The 17,519-nt window shown below is 46.7% G+C and overlaps 2 protein-coding genes across 4 annotated transcripts; one reads left to right on the top strand and one right to left on the bottom strand.

The window, feature by feature from the left end:
* Window positions 1-1,556: 1,556 nt before the first annotated feature.
* Window positions 1,557-5,231, top strand: ATP5MF (ATP synthase membrane subunit f). Of its 2 annotated transcripts, none has more exons than XM_054041797.1 (4): window positions 1,557-1,661; window positions 2,054-2,161; window positions 4,406-4,522; window positions 5,041-5,231. In XM_054041797.1, exons 1-4 carry the CDS (start codon window positions 1,646-1,648, stop codon window positions 5,067-5,069), a joined length of 270 nt encoding a protein of 89 aa, XP_053897772.1. In that variant the 5' UTR covers window positions 1,557-1,645; the 3' UTR covers window positions 5,070-5,231. The 2 variants fall into 2 exon arrangements, with proteins under 2 accessions (XP_053897772.1, XP_053897771.1); XM_054041796.1 differs by having other exon boundaries at window positions 1,631-1,688.
* A 2,836-nt stretch (window positions 5,232-8,067) lies between these two features.
* On the bottom strand, window positions 8,068-17,489 carry CPSF4 (cleavage and polyadenylation specific factor 4). 2 transcript variants are annotated; one of them, XM_054041793.1, is made up of 8 exons: window positions 17,264-17,489; window positions 14,987-15,037; window positions 13,959-14,111; window positions 13,058-13,153; window positions 12,832-12,925; window positions 11,912-11,984; window positions 10,858-10,950; window positions 8,068-8,710 (listed from the first exon to the last, which is right to left on the bottom strand). In XM_054041793.1, the coding sequence occupies exons 1-8, from the start codon at window positions 17,364-17,366 to the stop codon at window positions 8,642-8,644; spliced, it is 732 nt and encodes a 243-aa protein (XP_053897768.1). In that variant the 5' UTR covers window positions 17,367-17,489; the 3' UTR covers window positions 8,068-8,641. The 2 variants fall into 2 exon arrangements, with proteins under 2 accessions (XP_053897768.1, XP_053897767.1); XM_054041792.1 differs by having other exon boundaries at window positions 10,858-11,028; window positions 17,264-17,487.
* Between the last annotated feature and the right edge of the window lie 30 nt (window positions 17,490-17,519).

The following is a 17,519-nucleotide window of genomic DNA, read 5'->3' as shown; positions in this document are numbered from 1 at the left end:
AAAGGGTCTGGACCTTTACATGGATAACAAGACTATCCAGAGGTATAATAGACCCCTTATTTTACAAACTAACGGAGGATCAAAACATGAATAAAATAGAACATCTCAAAATTACAGAAGATACGGTGCATGGTGCATAAGTTGCAGTACGGTGCGCTGCATTGTTTTCTTTTTGTCCTTCAAAACACTGCAAAGTGATTTCTAATGCACTAAAGGCACTGGAACGTTAAGGGATGTTGACTTGGTCTTCATCAGCATCACTTTCATTTTGTGATTACTGTTTTTCTCCCACAGGAAAAATTTTTCATATAACCGGTTATTCATAAAATTGGTGTTCATAAAATTGAGGTTCTACTGTATCATATTTGATAACTTTTGGAAGGGATATTAAATCTCATGTATTAAGCTATTCTCTGTTAGGTTCCATGATGATGAGACTTGGGCCTTGTCTATACCACAGGGGAAATTCGATCTAAGCTATGCAATTTGAGTTACGTGACTAGCGTAACTCAAATCGAGGTAGCTTAGATCTACTTACCGCGGGGGCCAACAGTACACGATGTCAACGGGAAACGCTCTCCCGTCGACTCCCCCTACTCTTTTCGATCCGGTGGAGTACAGGGGTTGACAGGAGAGTGATCTGTGATCGATTTAGCTGATGCATCGGTCATCGATCCCCCGGTAAGTGTAGACAAGCCCTTAATTTGGGGGATAGAGTTTCCCACATCTGCCTAGTGCAGGGTTCTTACATCTTCCACTGAAGCATCTGGTATTGGCTGCTATCAGCGGCAGGACACTGGACTAGAATGGACCTTGGGTCTGATCCAGTCTGGCAATTCCTATGTTTCTATGTCTTTGCCTTGAGATGCTAGGCGATATTGCGTGTGACGTGATCTTATTTGCATACAAAAATCATTGCATTGCATCAGTTCAGCACTGAAGTCCTCATGCTGCCTCTCTGCACGATGATGTACAGATGCACTGTGCAGACATTCCGGTGCAGCGTGATACCGCTTGGTCCCGGGTCAAAGATGTTATCATATGTCACCACAAGTCACTACGTTTTCACATGATTCCCTCATCTTGCATCCCTAGGTCATGATATTTTCATGAAAAGTGATGTCAGTTTGATACAAGGCATTGAGTCCCGGGATGGGGACGCCAACCCTGAATGCAAAATGGAGCCGTTCCCACACAGACACAACACCGGGCGGGGTAACATTTGGGGAAAAGTCCTGCTGAGTGTCAGGCATCAAATAAAGGCCGCCCCAGAGAGCACAGAGTGGCCCCGTGTGTGGGGTGCAGGGCCCCGGGAAGGGAGGTGACACGCCGGGGTCTGTTCACAGGGGTGTCTCTTGCACATGACACGCGGGTGGTCTGTTCACACGAGGGGGTGTCGCCATGCACGTGACACGTGGGTGGTCTGTTCACACGAGGGGGTGTCGCCTTGCACGTGACACGCGGGGGAGGGCCTGCTCGCACGTGGCTCGGAGCCAGCCAACCCCGCCCTCCCTATCATGGCGCCCCGCCCACGCCGGCAACGGCTGCCTCACTTCCGGCTTCTGAGCCCTTCCTCCCGTGAGTCTCAGCGCCACGTTCTGCCCGTCTTCCTCTCTTGCGCACCGACACCCCGCGCAGTTGCAAGATGGCGGACCGGCTCGGTGAGTGCGGCCCCGGGGGGCTCCAAGGTGACCGGAGACTGGTTCCCGCCCAGCCCCCGGTCCAGGGCCTGCGGGGCGCCTCTGGCCCTAGCCCGGCCTCCGCAGCGTGACTCCTTCCCCCCAAAAGGGACGCCCCGGGCGCGGTCCTGCCCACCCCATGCCCCCAGGGTTCCCTCCCTCCAGTGCCTGGCCCTCCCCTGCCCCCGTGCCCTCTATGCCCCCCCCTTCACTGCCCATCCCCCCCGGAGAGCCTTGCTCACCTCTCGGATACCCTCCCCTCCAATGTGATTCTCTCCGTGCCTGTCCCCCCGGGGGGTGGGGGGCTGTCCGTGTCCCTGTGCTGCAGCTATTCCCCGACAAACGGGCAGTGACGGGCTTTCTCTGTGTCTCAGTTCCTCTCAAAGACACCAGGCTCCTGGACGTGAAGCTGGGCCAGCTGCCCAGCTGGATTGCAATGCGGGATTTCACCCCCTCCGGGCTGATTGGGGCTGTGCGAAGAGGTGAGTCTGCCCCATGAGCCGGCGGGGGTAGCCTTGGTAAAGGGTAAGGCCAAGTGCTAGTGACGGCGAGGACAGATGTGGAGTTGCCCTGCCCTCTAGATCCTGTCCACATATCCTAACCTTGCACATGTTCTCAGATCCTGCTCAGAGCCGACTGCAGGATCTGGGCCTAAATGGCCATGTCTGGCTTCACTGGGGAGAACTAAGTGGTAGTGCACCCACACGCACTCCCTGTTGGACTCTATCCCCTGAGCCCTGAACCCACCAAACCTAGCTGAATCCCGCCACGTGAGGGTCACCCCATCCCCATTACCCAGCCCGCTTACTTATACCCATGACTGTCTCTACTTCCCGTATGGGTGATAGACCCTCACCGCTTATCGACTGTTTCCTGATCCCGCCCACCGGTTACCCACCCCTCATTGGGGACATTGCAGTCTGTATATACTATGTGTGCTGCCCAACCCCAAAACACCAACATACCCCTATACTCTATATGTTGCCCCCAATGACCAATAACTGATGCTTCAAATTTTCTGTATAGTTTACTTTTTAAATATTCTCTAATAAAATTTAAATCTGCCCCACCCATCCCCCACTCCTCTCAAACTTCGACCTTGTCTACCCATCACGGTGAAAAACAACCTGCATCCACACTCGCTGCAGTGTGTAGATACGCATGGCAGCGAAGAGTTCTAACAAGGGGGAGGCAGTGAGGAAAGGCTCTGGCAGCTCCTGCCTTTGCCTGCTGCTGGAGTTTCACTGTGGCAGTGGCACTGCTTGGACTTGTAGAGCGCCACGTAGGGCATATACCCTAGAGTTCAGGCATGTAGGGTACTCGACCCTACTTGCCAACGCTGTGCCTCATCGTCTATGTTGTTGTTTATACCGGTGCTAGCTGGGTGTGCAGCTTCTGTACCCTGCATGCCACCGCAAGCGTAGACCTATTCTCGGTGGGGAATGCTGCCCCTCATTAAGGAGGTGGAAGCATCTCCCCTATGAGGCTGACCAGCACTATGCACATATTTAAATATACTGTCACCATCCTTCCTGTGAGGAAGAAACTTTGGCGCATAAGCCAACCTCTAATTATTGCAGGGGCTAGGCAGAAAGTTTTCCTTGGGGACGGGTTATCCCATAATTGCCTGGTGCTGCTTCTGAAGCAGCTGGTACTGGCCATTGATGCAGACAGAATACCAGACTAGATGGCCCACTGATGTAATTCAATATGGCAATTCTTATGTTCCTAAAACAGGCACAGAAATGTTGCCTTTTATAGTATATTGTCCTGTTCTTATGAATGTGTTTGAATTCATTAGGGTTGCTTTGTCAGCCTGTTCAGAGGTTTAATATGCTTTCAGTTTACATATAGATAAATAAATCTCTTAGAAGTTTTAAGTCAGTAAAATGGCCTGCTTATTCCTTAAAATGAGTGTGTGGGACCTGAATTTATGTGCTTAAAATAAACAATCAGTACTTTTTTTCATATCACAAGAGGCAAATAAAATGTATAATTTTAGATGGCAATGGTTTGGAAAGAAACAAGGTTTTTGGTAGAGATTAACATAATACAAAGACTAATAAAATTCAGTAACAATTTTGCAAAAACCCTAAGGACTAAGCAATTTCTAAATACTGTACTTCTGTTGTAACTTCATGGTTTATGTAGGTGCCATATGCATCTTCAGATATCTTTAAACACATGAAGCTTCCAATGAGCTCAAGTATTCTTGACTAGTCGTAGTTCGGTAGACAGAGCATATAGTTCTTTTAAAAATCGAATAACTGGAGAAACAACTTTGCTCTCATGAAAGTCTCAGTAGTATCTGGCTTGAAACAAGATATTGAGTCACTCTTATTCCGTTCCATACATGAGTCTAAAGCTAATACTATCCTAGTTTTCTTAACATGAGTTGTCTTCTGGTAGACTTGTTTCATTAGTACAGTGGTTCTCAACCTGTAGCCCAGTCAGTGCACAGCTATGGCCCATGTGACATCCCCAGAGCCATACAGGTAATATTGAATGCGGCCCACAATGATAAATAGGTTGAGAACCACTGCATTAGTATGTTTGGAGATCATAGATGCTATTTTCTAGAAATTTTCTTGTTTTTTCTCATCTGAATTTCTGTTGAAAGGGGTACAGTAAGTAGCTGTACAAAATGACTTTTGAGTTGTAAGTATAACTGTATACAGGGTATAATTGACACTGAACCTAAGAAGATAACTCTCTCCCCTATTTAGGTTATGTCAGATACTTTAATAAGTACATCAATGTGAAGAAAGGGGGCATCGGTGGTATCTCTATGGTGCTTTTTGGTTATGTTGTTGTCAGCTACATTTGGAACTATCAGCATTTGAGTAAGTAAAACCTTACTTTGTATGGTTGGGCACACTAGTGTAGTCTGTAGAACTATGGGGGTGGGGGGGGTGATTTCAAAAACTGTTCCTGGAAGAGGAAGCAAAGTGAGAGAAAGTGCTTAACTTTCTTATTTATATATCGGAGAAATGCTGACAAGACACATACTAACAGATTGAGCATGGGACTAGGAGTAGGGAGCTAAATTCTAACCCTGCCTCTGCAGTTTTGTGACCATCACTTAATAATTTTAACCTGTGTAGAAAATGGGTATAATACTTGCCTGTCGGAAGTTGTGAAGATGAATTAGCTGTTTGGTAATATTTAGGAATTAAATAATTTACAAAATAGTACTTGTGCTAGTGGTGAACAAAGATTATCTCGCTGCTTTTATTGTCCAACAGTAGTCAAGAACTGCCTACTGTGTAGTGCAATCTTAGACTGTACTTTAAATACCTAAGTACTAAAAATGGTCTTTATGACTTCAGCAAACTGACTTGTTTTAATTTAAATGATGCAGAGCATGAGCGTTGGAGGAAGTATCATTGAAACATTAACTTACTGCAGCAATGCAAGTTGCAGCCCTGGACCTGGATTCAGCTGCTGGAACAACTTTCCCTGATGAAGGCATATAAGCCAGTCACACTGAATTCTGTACTGTTATAATTCCAGGCAGATTCTATGACCAATAAAATATGTACATTTAAGGTTGGTTGGTTTATGTAGCTAATATTCTTATTATTGTGAGACTTTCACTTTCTGGTGCTGAAAATTGTGTGCGTCTTCTTGCCTTTTCTCCCCTCTATATGGTAGGTACAATGAAGATGGTTAGAAAGCCTTTCGTCATTTAATAATAAATTGGTCTAATGTGCAGTGCAAATGACTAAGGATAAGACTGATTAATCTTTAACTATTTTACTGAGAAGTATTACCACTGTATAGGGTACCTCTACTTTAATGATCCCTTCACTTCAACCAAATTGGTGCAGATATTACTGGTCAGAACTTGTTTTAACAGGATTCTTACTGTTGCAAAGGAGAATTCAGTTGTTTAAGATGCCAACAGACACTTCATAGTAGCCACAGATATCTAAAACTCATAATTTTCTTGTACAAAATTGTTTATTTGCCTTCTCTGTTTGTAACTTATCTGTAAAAGGTTTTTCCCTTACTGTCAAAAGAATATGCATGTATAGTCATTAGAATTCCATTCCTCCATGTTTTTCTCCCTTTATCTTATTGTCATTGTTCTGATCATTTTTTGGAAAATTGATCAAAGTAACAAATGTTGCATGTGGCTTACTCTGGATATTTAAGCCCTTCTGCACATCTCAAGTTAGTTGGAGTTGATCAAATGAGGGAACATCTTGGTTATGCCTGTTAAAGTCGCTTTCTTTAGGAAACTTAGCATGTTGTTGAAATGTGGAGCCTTAACTCTGCGTGGACTATTGACAGTTAACACTATGGAACTTAAAAGTTGCACTATTGCAAAACGGGTGTGTTAGCGAGGTACTTATATACTATTTTTTTGTACTACTAGTCCTGTACCGGAAAAACATTTTCTCCTATTACTGTGCTTTTTAAACTTTGTTTAGCCACTTATTTTCAAAAGAATCTGCTTATGGCACAATTTGCCTCAAATCCACTCCAAGTTGTATATTTTAGGTTGGACATTAGGAAAAAGTTCCTAACTGTCAGGGTGGTTAAACACTGGAATAAATTGCCCAGGGAGGTTGTGGAATCTCCATCTCTGGAGATATTTAAGAGTAGGTTAGATAAATGTCCATCAGGGATGGTCTAGACCGTATTTGGTCCTGCCATGCGGGCAAGGGATTGGACTCTATGACCTCTTGAGGTCCCTTCCAGTCCTAGAATCTATGAATCTATAATAATAGTTGCCTCATACAAAACAACATTTCTCTGCTAGCGGCCACTTCCACCACTTTTAATCTGTACTGTTTTACTAAGTAAGATCTCGGATAGTGGTTGTCTTCAATAGTATGTTGCCAAGCAGCTCCTGCCACTGGTCCTAAAAGGTGTCCATAGATTTGTGTGTAGAACAACCCTTGCCCAAGTGATGGTAAAGGCAGAATGAAAGCAAACGAGTAGCCTATATTTAAAATGGAATGTGACAGATTATTCTAAATGCCAGGGACAAGCAACTATGCTAAAGCTATTGGGTTTTATTTTTTAAAGTGGGGAGGGATGAAATGAAACTTCTACAGCAGCAAAGCCATGTTTGCCAGCTGACACTTCCATCCATGATGGTGAAAGTCTAAATAAGCAAGGGAGAGTACATGGTTGTCACTTAAAGAAGCACAGCTTCAATATACTCGGGACCACCTACATTAACAAAACACATCAGTAAGTAATGATGCTACTGTTCAGAAGGATGCAGGGGCCAGTTCTTTATGGATGAATTACAAGAGGCTGTTTGTCTAAAGCTAACAGTGATAAGAGTGTTTGATAACAGCTGTTAATGGGGTACAGAGGCCCCTGCCTATTAAGAACCTGGTTAGAATAAAGGTCTTGCTGGAGGATGGCAGGGGCCACTTCTGTGTTCAGCAGTATTATAAAGATGAAATTACTGTCTGGCTTGAAAAAACTTCCACCAGCTGACCATACTCTCAAGCAAATAAGCTTTAGTTCACTAAGTGTAGACGGGGGTAGTTGCTTAGAGATGCACAGTCTCTAACAGCCCTGTGCTGGAAGCACAAACACAGGTTTGGCACTTGTTTATAGACTTCAGGGACAGAAGTCTTGATGTGTGTGTTCTGAAAAATGCAGAATGAGCAATGCTAGTCAGCCAACTTACACCCGTGGATTTAATTTTAACTTTTAAGCCTGAATATCCCACTGTGTACTTACTAAAAGGAGTATCAGTAAGTACAGCTGCTTCTACAATTTTTTTAAAATCAACAGTCCTGTGTAATCATTTAAACCAACCCAGGGTCCTATCGCTTCCTAGGCATACATTACCCTTTTCCTGAAAAATCACAACCTAAGTTTCACAGAAAACTTTAAAATAGGAAGGAAAAAACAACGGCAGATAAGCAAATGTAGATAGATGCTCGAGACTAGAAAAGGCTCACATATTCCAGATGCAACAGAGGGGTTGTTTTTTTTTTTTTTAAATTCTCTTTGTCATTATTTCAAAGGACCAAAGTCTTACAAAATTAAGGTGTTTTGGCTTGGAAAAACATGCTCCTACGAGGATACTCTAACACTCAGTCCAATTTAAAAGCAATCTCAAGAATATATAGTTCCATTTATTTGTTTCGAGAGCCTGTGAAGATACTTGTGCAATTGACTGCTTGTGGGAATGCCAACTAACTTTATCTGTTGGTATCCATATAGTGTTACACCTTCAAAGCTACTTCAGGTCTGAGTTCAGGGTTGCCATGGTGAGAACAGACCTGCGCCTCTTCTACAGCCAATGCTTTTGTGATTTCAGCTAAAACCATAAATGTACGTTCATTCCCCTACAAGTGGTTTTCACATACAAGGACCAACTTCTCACCCCGCAGAACAGCAAAGGGGAAAATGCTTCCGGCCAAAGCATACAAACTTTTATTGCAGTTGGACAAATACTTTACATCTTGGTACACCACATGTTATGTGAGCCATCAGGTTAAGAAACCTCCGATTGAATAAGGGAACATGGGGCCTCCTTTCAAGAGCTGCATGACAAGCTCCCTCACTGAAGTGGGAGGCATTTCAAGTACTAGTTCTTCCAGTCTGTCTTCCTCCTTGAACAAGGATTGCTGAAAGGTTGGAGGTTCCCAAAGGCTATCCTTTACAGAAACACACTGGAGCAAGATGTGTATTATGCTGAATGTTGCGTTGGTGGGGATTTGCACATCTATTTGCCTTTAGATCTACCTCCCAGCTAGGCTCAGTGAAAGAAGGCAGAGGCCAAGATCTATTTTAAAAGGTTAAAACATAAAAAATTGGACAGTTACAAAAATGTTTATCAGCAGCCAGCCTCTGGCCACAGTTCTTTCACTAATGGCGTTTAAAAAAAAACAAAACACCTGATCAATAGTTCAAGAAATAGTGCTAGGCGGAAACCTTTCCCCAGTGTAAAGAACCTCCTTGCACTCTCCTCCCTCTATGCTGTCTCACTGTCCGCTTAGAAAGGCCAGATGTCCTTTGGTGCATCTGTTGGCGTAATGTCCTTTTTCACCACACTAGGAAGGAAAAAAGGGAGGAGTTATTGTGGCTTTTCCCAACACTGCCTTTAACAAATCAACTGGCAAGTAGTTCTAGTTTGGAAGCAATGCCATTTGTACACGAGAGAAAATATTCAGCAAATTAATGCATTCTGTGCTATACCATAAATGAAATCCTTGCCACAGACCCTTTTGGGGCCACTTGACTGTTAGGACCAGAACTTGCCTGCCACTATAACCTGAAGACCCGGGTTCCATCTGAACACTGGGGTTCTTGGCACTACCAATGGGAAAGGGCTGCAATAGAGATACTCAAAGTCCTGAGGAGATTTAACTGCATTACTCCGCTGTAGAGAAAGGGGCTTTTTACCTGCTATATTTCAGCACCTGAAGTCTCAAGGACTCTGCTCTGACCAATGTGTATGATGAACATAAACGTTAAGATGTGAGTCTCCTTGTCAGCCACCCTGGACTAAAAGGGTAAAACTCAATCTGAACAAAAGATGCTTCTTATGCTCTGAAACAGCCTTCTAAGCTGTGAAGCCATGACATATCGTAGTCTGACCCTCCTACTTTCTCCAGATGTGCAATTTATTTGAATTACTTCCTTAAATCCCAGCCTGATAGCACTCTTTTATTGATGACTATGCAGAGAAACTGCTTAGCCTTGGGTAGGGTAGTGACTTTTCAAAGCTTCAGCTGCAGAAAAATGGAAAGTCACGCATTGATGATAAAACCAAACAAATGCATGACAAGAGTCATGGGGTAACTAATTGAAATCAAAATATCTTTTATTTTCCAATAAAAAACTGACTAAAATGTTAGAACCCGTTAAACATACGATCTCGGTGCCTGGTGGGGAAGCTCTGTGGTGAGAGAGAGAACGGGGAAGGAGGGAGGGAGAAGAGAACTGCTGCTGCCCCTATATCCTCTTTTGTGCTGCTTTCCTGCTTTACCTTTGACAAAGGCAACAGCGTTGCATAGATTAGTCATAAAAGAGCATTGGAAGCATATGACTTCTCCCCTGCCCATTTCCCCCCCTCCCCCCCATGACATACAACTAGCCCCAATTAGAGTTTCTGCTACAAAGGAAGTTAAGGGCAAGACTCACAAGGATAACTTTAGTGGGTAGGTTTAGGCCCTTTGCCTTCACTGAAACCCAAATCTTGCATTAAATTGGAGCCTTAGAGGTTCTCAGTTAAACTGATTTGGATGTTTATAATCATGTAGCCAGAATAAATGTCTAGTTATAGAAGATAATGGTGGAATGAGTCCAAAAAACAGTCTTAGTTGTATGTTTAGATTATTAAGAGACTTAGTTTTGAATAAAGAACCGTTTAGGTTCATTATTAATGCTAGTGCTCATCTTGGTCCGACTTACTGAAAAGAGTGGCTAAGAAGATCCTTTGCCACCTACAGTAGCATGTGGGGATGTTTCTGCAAAATGTTAATGGAAATTGAGGTTTCAGTTTAATTGAGGAGCTGCCTGCACCACTAACTGAGAAATTTGGGTTTGATGTCTTGTTCCTCAGTTTGGCAGGAACTACGCGTGCTGTGGCAGAACTATCTTCAGCCTTTCTGGATTTGACTGTGTATAGTCACTTTCCCCTGTTTGGGTGAGTTTTTCCACACAGCAACAGGGGAGAAGCCTTTTTAAAAATAGGAAAATGCAAGGAGGAACATTCAGGGGCAGGGGTAGCACCTGAAACTACTTCTAAGACGGTTTTTGAAATGGGCTCAATTTCGGGTTGACAATGTCCTTTTAACTGCCACTAGTGTGGTTTTCTGTGATTAGCAAGTAGATCAAGTGCATTGAACCATTTCATACAGGCCACCGAGGAGCCATCTGACAGTCATTGCCAACCCACAGACTAGGTAACTGGTAACCCACAGGCTCCATAGCGCAATACTAACTTCCTGATCCCAAGCTGCACCCACTATCCAAAATACATGTCTAATAACCAGTGCATACATTTTCTTTACAATGTCAATGCTTCTTCACAGGCCCTGCTGCCCCAGCAACTCAGCCACCTGTTCCCTTCACTGCAATCTGCACCAAGTTGAAAAGCAATGTGACAGGTGACTAGCAGCACAAAGGATGCACTAGTCAGTTTAGGTGACTTTTACCTTGCATTTTTCAAATGCCAACACCCTCTGAGAGTTACCTTGTAACAGGTGACCTGCTCCAGCGGCCGGGGACCTCTGTTCCCCACATTGTTGCTTTGAGACTGCATAACTCCGATGACTTGTGGGGTCCTCTGCTGGTTGGGAGAAGAGTTCTGACTCGTTAACTGGATCAAGGATGATGACCTTTGTAATGGCGGATTGTTATTTTGCTGGGAGGGAAGAGAACATCCCACACATTGAATGATAACCTTCTAAATAAATTCATAGGAAAATTTATCTGCCAGCCCAAGCACCAGAGATGAAAGTTCAGAAACAATAGGGCATACAGGGCTTGACCTAGCAACCAAGACTTCCCTCACAAAACAGATCTACAGAGCTGGGCTAGCTTGCCAGATATGTCCATTAGAGCTCCATGACAGGTGTCAAGCAGATTTATTTTTTTAAATCTGGCAGATGGTTGCTTGGAATAAAGAAAACACAGATGTATATGATATACTATGTAACATGGTAGTGCTCTGTGACCAAGGGCTTACACTGCAATATACGAGTGATCTTAGGACTTGTGCTTGTCAGTGTAGCAGAGCTCAGGTGCACTGCTTAATGCTTACACAGTGCCCACCTTCCAGACAGTCCACGGAACAGAACTGTCACTACTGGCCATGCATTTGCCCTCTCAGCTGAAGGAAGGTGGCAGCAGCAGAATGGTGACTGTGGAAGAGGGAAATCAGGGGTTCAGTTAGAAGAAAAAAAAAAAAACAACCCCAGAATGAAGGAGGCAGCAACTGTGATCAATGCCAGGAGTAAGAGAGGAGAGGAAAAGGATAATACTTTGCATTTTTATGGTGGATTTCCTCCAATGATCTCAAAGTTCTTTAAAAACTTTTGGTCAAGTTTCAATAGGGCTCTGAAATAGGAAAGGATTATCCCCATTTTACAGATGTTTTCCCAAGACACGATGAGTAGGATAAGAGTCCTGATGGCTCGTTCCTGTTCTAACCACATGCCCTCTTTAAAAAGAGAGTCAACTTTGTTTATCTAAATGAGCTGTGCTTCGAATGTGTTGTCTCTGGGAGAGGCAGGGAAGTCGTGTACCTTTTGCTGTGGTTGTGTCGGCTGAGGCAGTGGTGGTTGCTCTGTGGTTCCCATAGGCAGTTCAAATCGAGGACTGGTTTATAAACACACAAAGAGAAAAGACACATATAGAGAATTGAAACTCAAACCAGAAATTGGCATATACTACCAGCACAGCACTGAACTAATTCCTTAAGAGACAAATAACGGTCCAGAGAGCAAAGCAAACCTTTAGTTATTTAAACTGTGCTTCACAACAAGTGGACCTTCTCTCCTGCGTTCTGCTGCTTAGCCTTTATAAACTAAAGTGGTTGGGGAGGTACTGAGACAGTAAAGAGTATTTCTGTATGCAGCTGTGAAGCATTCTGGGATATATACTCATCGAATCTGCAGTTGTCCTCACAACCTTTGTTTGATGTCCCAGAGTTGTGTGTGTGTAAATATCTAAACAGCCACTTTAATCTGATATTTGGAAAATGCAATGCAATATAGTAAATGTCCATACCAATTTTGGCCACTGAATGAACTACTCATATGCAAGGATTAAAAAAAAATATACTATGAAATAAAACAGTTGTGTAGCTGAAAGCGTTGGAATAATGTGTCTAGAGTTAAGAGGATCAGATCAACTGTAATTAATTAAATTGCTTTGTACAAGTTGTATTGACCATGTAAGCACTGACTGACATTTTCAATGTCTTCTTGGGGAACACTGGTGTGATTTGCCCAATCTCTTTTGATCATCCTGACTACAAATTCTTTTAACTTTTAAGAGGTAAACTCAAATATGAACAAAACTTCAGATGTGTGGTACAGTAGTTATTGCATCAGTGCTGCAAATGTTCTACACTGATGGGTGCAATATAGGTAAGATAGACCTGATGGGTAACTGATCAGAGAGGAAACTACAGATGACAGAAAAGACCCTAGAACATACTCACTGCATGAATTTACAAGCGGGCCCCTCCGGACAGAATCCCACCAGGTAATTCACACAAATGACTCTTCGAGTGTGTCTGTGTCTGCAGAGGGGACCTACAACATAAAACTTCATAGATCACATATATTACACACATACCCCAGCACCTATCAGTGGCACATATGGGAGGTGGATTACATTAGCCTCATTTTTATAGTCACAAAACAGCACCTATGCACCATACATACCGTGTTTACAGAAGCCTCTGTCATACCAGGGGCAGTCTTTGATCTTAGACTCCGGGTCAATGTGCAAGAACGGACATTCTTTGTTACTGCACTCTCCTGTACCAAAGCCAAACACACACTTTAGGAAACAGAGCATGCGTGAGGTAAAATCCCCTCCCAAAACAATACCTAGGTCATCTAGTCCCAGCAAAACTGTCATAAATATTTCTAAATCCAGGCACAAAATATATTTGCCTGCCCTTTACCAACAACAATAAATACTCACTGCAGGTGAGTAAGATTTTGCTAGATTGGGTTATTTAGATGTGCATTTAAAAATAAAGTATACTGGAAAGGGAAGCAATTACAGCAAAATTAAACATTTAATGCAGCAAGAGTGTGGCGAAACTACAAATTACATGCTAATCTTGATCCAAGGAAACCTACAGGACTATAATTTTCTAACAAGTTGCCTCAATATGTTAATTTAATTTAGCCCAGGTCTCCAGAGCTGAAAGACTGAGGCATTCAATTTTTGGATCCTTGAGCCTCCTGTCACCCATCATCTGCTGAAAAATTAATTCATGTAGAGACCACCTATTCATCCAAATCAACTCTGATCCAAATCAGCATAACAGGTACAAAATCCATTAAAGTCATGGGTCAAAGAGTTCAAGTTAGGGACAAGCTATGAAAAACAAAACTTTAAATGTGCGAAGAGTTAAGGGGGTAAAATACAATGTGGAACTAAACAGATCTGATCAGAGCTCATAAATTACAATCTAACAAGCATCAGTAGCAGACACAGAAGGGTAGAGAGAGCAGATGAAGCAGAGATGACAGGTATATACCAGGGTCCTCTTTGCCAGTCATATTCCCACACTAGCAAGTGAAGTCAATGAGAAACTACAACACCCCTTACCAAATTTGGAGTAGAAATAACACTCAGGCATCTTGGTCATGTCATACTCATGAAGGAACTCACACTGGTCTCCCTTCTTGCACAGCCCTCGGAGCCAGTGTTTGCAAACTACTGTCTTTTCTCCACTGATGTGTCGGAAAGGACACATGCCTCCTATGGGTGGAGAGGGGAGAAGTAAGAATGAACATTTGGAACTTTTAGTGCAAGAAGCTTCGTGCAGGCCTACAGGGCAATGGTGGTCCTTTGTTTGAATCCTGGAAGAGGAGGAGTTTCAGAAGTCTTTACATTTGCATATGAATTTACCATTTAGCGCTGGTGAAAGGTCCTGAACTGACAGCCCTAGAAAAGGGAGGTCTTCTGTTTATCCACATAGAGGGTTAGGAGTTCAACAGCCAGATCCTCTGCATGGCAGTCTATGGGCTGGTCTACACTGGGGGAATCAATCTAAGATACGCAACTTTATCTCCGAGAATAGCGTAGCTGAAGTCAACGTATCTTAGATTGACTTACTTCCCGTCCTCACAGCGTGGGATCGATGGCCGTGGCTCCCCCGTCGACTCTGCTTCCGCCTCTCGCCCTGGTGGAGTTCCGGAGTCGATGGGGAGCACGTTTGGGGATCAATTTATCGTGTCTAGATGAGACACAATAAAGCGATCCCCGATAGATCGATTGCTATCCACCGATCCGGTGGGTAGTGAAGACGTACCCTAGTACTCAGTGCCTACCACTACCATTGCCCAAACCCCTCAAAAGGGTTTGTATGTAATCAATTCAAGCCTCACCCTCCTGAATTTCTTAGTTCACACATCATCCACCTTATAGGGATCCCACCAATGCATCTTCGCTTTGGAGAGCTCTAGTGCGTGAAACATAGTCCCTCTTGATCTCCATCTCACTGTCTCTCTCCCCAACCCCTGCAATATAACTAGGGTATTATAAATTAAGATAATATAATTAATGAACTGCCAACACCCCTATTTCGCCTATTTTTGTTTCTGTCAGAATATAGTATTAGGGATGTCACTTGCCTTTTCCACAGGCAGCTCTTAAAAAAAATTCACAGACAGCAGCACCCGATTCTGTGGAGAAAAAAAATTCACAGTGAAGATTTCTGAAACTCTGCAACCATGTTAAAAGTGTTTCCTTCCACCTAGAGATGAGCTAGTTCTGGGCATCAAAAGCAGTTGAGCAATATTAAAAATCCCCCTGGCAAACTACATGTTAATGGACTATATGAACTTTCTTGTGCTAGTCTCAGCCATTTGGCTCTTCAGAGTATTTTTTGTTACTTTTAAGTCAGTTTCACATCGGTGAAAGAACCTGTCCAGTCCTGGAGACTGAAATCTCATACAGTATTTATCCACCGAACAAGTACAGTGTGGTCAGCAGCACACTGCCCCTTGTTATGCTTGATGATCCTGACTTAGAGCATCTGCAGTGTGCAAGCAGAGTCAAACACAGGGACACTAGGCTAGCCAGCACATATTGTTAACCGACGCCTATCCTCCCACTACTGGCGTCAATCATCAGAACACAAGGTTTTGAGGCTCAGCCACAGACCTGGTGTGACCAGGGATAAGTCACTTCACCTCTCTGTCCAATAGTTTTCCCCATCAATAGGGTGGGCATACTGATGCTGACCTACCTCACAGTAATCTGGTCCCTAGTGTCCCTTAATTAATGAGATAAAGTCTGTTTTCAAGCAATAATCATGCAGATCAGACACCAAAATACAAAACACATTCCATTAGGCCATGAATGAGAACCTGTGGGGCCATCTGCCCAATGCTGGGGTTGGGGGGGCGGGGGAGGTTAAAGGGATGAAGGAAGCATCTCCTCTTGGCCTTGAGGGGCGCTTTCCCCTAGGAAGAAAGATATGGAGGAGTCTCTCACACAAGGGTGGGGTGAGAAAGAGAAGGAGGGGGTTTTCCCCATGAGGGGGGGTCCCTCCCGGGGCCCGCGAGGGCGGGTGTTCCCAGGAAGGGGGGGTGTTCCCCCCGGGACCATGGGGGGTCTCCGCAGGGGAGGGGGGCTCCCCCCGGGGGCAGTGAGGGGGGAGGTCTCCGCAGGAGAGGGGTGTCCCCCCCCGGGACCATGGGGGGGATCTCCGCAGGGAAGGGGGGCTCCCCCCGGGGGCTGTAAGGGGGCAGGTCTCCGCAGGGGAGGGGGGCTCCCCCCGGGGGCTGTAAGGGGGCAGGTCTCCGCAGGGGAGGGGGGCTCCCCCCGGGGGCTGTGAGGGGGCAGGTCTCCGCAGGGGAGGGGGGCTCCCCCCGGGGGCTGTGAGGGGGCAGGTCTCCGCAGGGGAGGGGGGCTCCCCCCGGGGGCTGTGAGGGGGCAGGTCTCCGCAGGAGAAGGGGGTGTCCCCCTGGGGGCTGTGAGGGGGCAGGTGTCCGCAGGGGAGGGGGGCTCCCCCCGGGGGCAGTGAGGGGGGAGGTCTCCGCAGGAGAGGGGTGTCCCCCCCCGGGACCATGGGGGGGATCTCCGCAGGGAAGGGGGGCTCCCCCCGGGGGCTGTAAGGGGGCAGGTCTCCGCAGGGGAGGGGGGCTCCCCCCGGGGGCTGTAAGGGGGCAGGTCTCCGCAGGGGAGGGGGGCTCCCCCCGGGGGCTGTGAGGGGGCAGGTCTCCGCAGGGGAGGGGGGCTCCCCCCGGGGGCTGTGAGGGGGCAGGTCTCCGCAGGGGAGGGGGGCTCCCCCCGGGGGCTGTGAGGGGGCAGGTCTCCGCAGGGGAGGGGGGCTCCCCCCGGGGGCTGTAAGGGGGCAGGTCTCCGCAGGAGAAGGGGGTGTCCCCCTGGGGGCTGTGAGGGGGCAGGTGTCCGCAGGGGAGGGGGGCTCCCCCCGGGGGCTGTGAGGGGGCAGGTCTCCGCAGGAGAAGGGGGTGTCCCCCCGGGGGCTGTGAGGGGGCAGGTCTCCGCAGGAGAAGGGGGTGTCCCCCCGGGGGCTGTGAGGGGGCAGGTCTCCGCAGGAGAAGGGGGTGTCCCCCCGGGGGCTGTGAGGGGGCAGGTGTCCGCAGGGGAGGGGGGCTCCCCCCGGGGGCTATAAGGGGGCAGGTCTCCGCAGGAGAAGGGGGTGTCCCCCCGGGGGCTGTGAGGGGGCAGGTCTCCGCAGGAGAAGGGGGTGTCCCCCCGGGGGCTGTGAGGGGGGAGGTCTCCGCAGGAGAAGGGGGTGTCCCCCCGGGGGCTGTGAGGGGGGAGGTCTCCGCAGGAGAAGGGGGTGTCCCCCCGGGGGCTGTGAGGGGGCAGGTGTCCGCAGGGGAGGGGTGTCCCCCCGGGGGGGCGATGGGGAGCGGACTTCCCGGCCCCTCACGCACTGTCCATGCCGGGGAAGGGCAGGGGCTGCGCCCCCAGCTGCTGCTCCACCGCGATCTCCAGGTCGAACTTGATGTGGTCCACGCTGGCGATGAGCTCCTGCATGACGGCGGCGGGGAGGGGGCCTGGGCCGGGGACTCGCGGAATTGGGGGCCCGGCGGGGCCACCGGCTCAGCCGCTCCGGACCGCCCGCCCGCGGGATGCTGGGATCTCAACCCTCACCCGCCGCCACCTCTGACCCCCCAGCTCCCGGCATGC

This window comes from Malaclemys terrapin, chromosome 10 (genome assembly GCF_027887155.1).
Source record: "Malaclemys terrapin pileata isolate rMalTer1 chromosome 10, rMalTer1.hap1, whole genome shotgun sequence".
NCBI lineage: Eukaryota > Metazoa > Chordata > Testudines > Emydidae > Malaclemys > Malaclemys terrapin.
The sequence above is the reverse complement of the archived record's forward strand: the minus strand, read 5'-3'. Positions and strand labels throughout refer to the sequence as shown.

Bases quoted from the DNA above. Each gene is read 5' to 3' on its own strand.
- ATP5MF (XM_054041796.1), top strand. From the start codon at position 1,646: ATGGCGGACCGGCTCGGTGAGTGCGGCCCCGGGGGGCTCCAAG. The intron at 1,689-2,053 runs GTGACCGGAGAC...TCTGTGTCTCAG, and splicing joins CGGCCCCGGGGGGCTCCAAG to TTCCTCTCAAAGACACCAGG. The intron at 4,523-5,040 runs GTAAGTAAAACC...TAAATGATGCAG, and splicing joins TTGGAACTATCAGCATTTGA to AGCATGAGCGTTGGAGGAAG.
- CPSF4 (XM_054041792.1), bottom strand. From the start codon at position 17,366: ATGCAGGAGCTCATCGCCAGCGTGGACCACATCAAGTTCGACCTGGAG. The intron at 14,112-14,986 runs GCAAGTGACATC...CTCCACCCATAG, and splicing joins AAGAGCTGCCTGTGGAAAAG to GAGGCATGTGTCCTTTCCGA. The intron at 13,154-13,958 runs GTAAGGGGTGTT...GCTTTGGTACAG, and splicing joins TTATTTCTACTCCAAATTTG to GAGAGTGCAGTAACAAAGAA.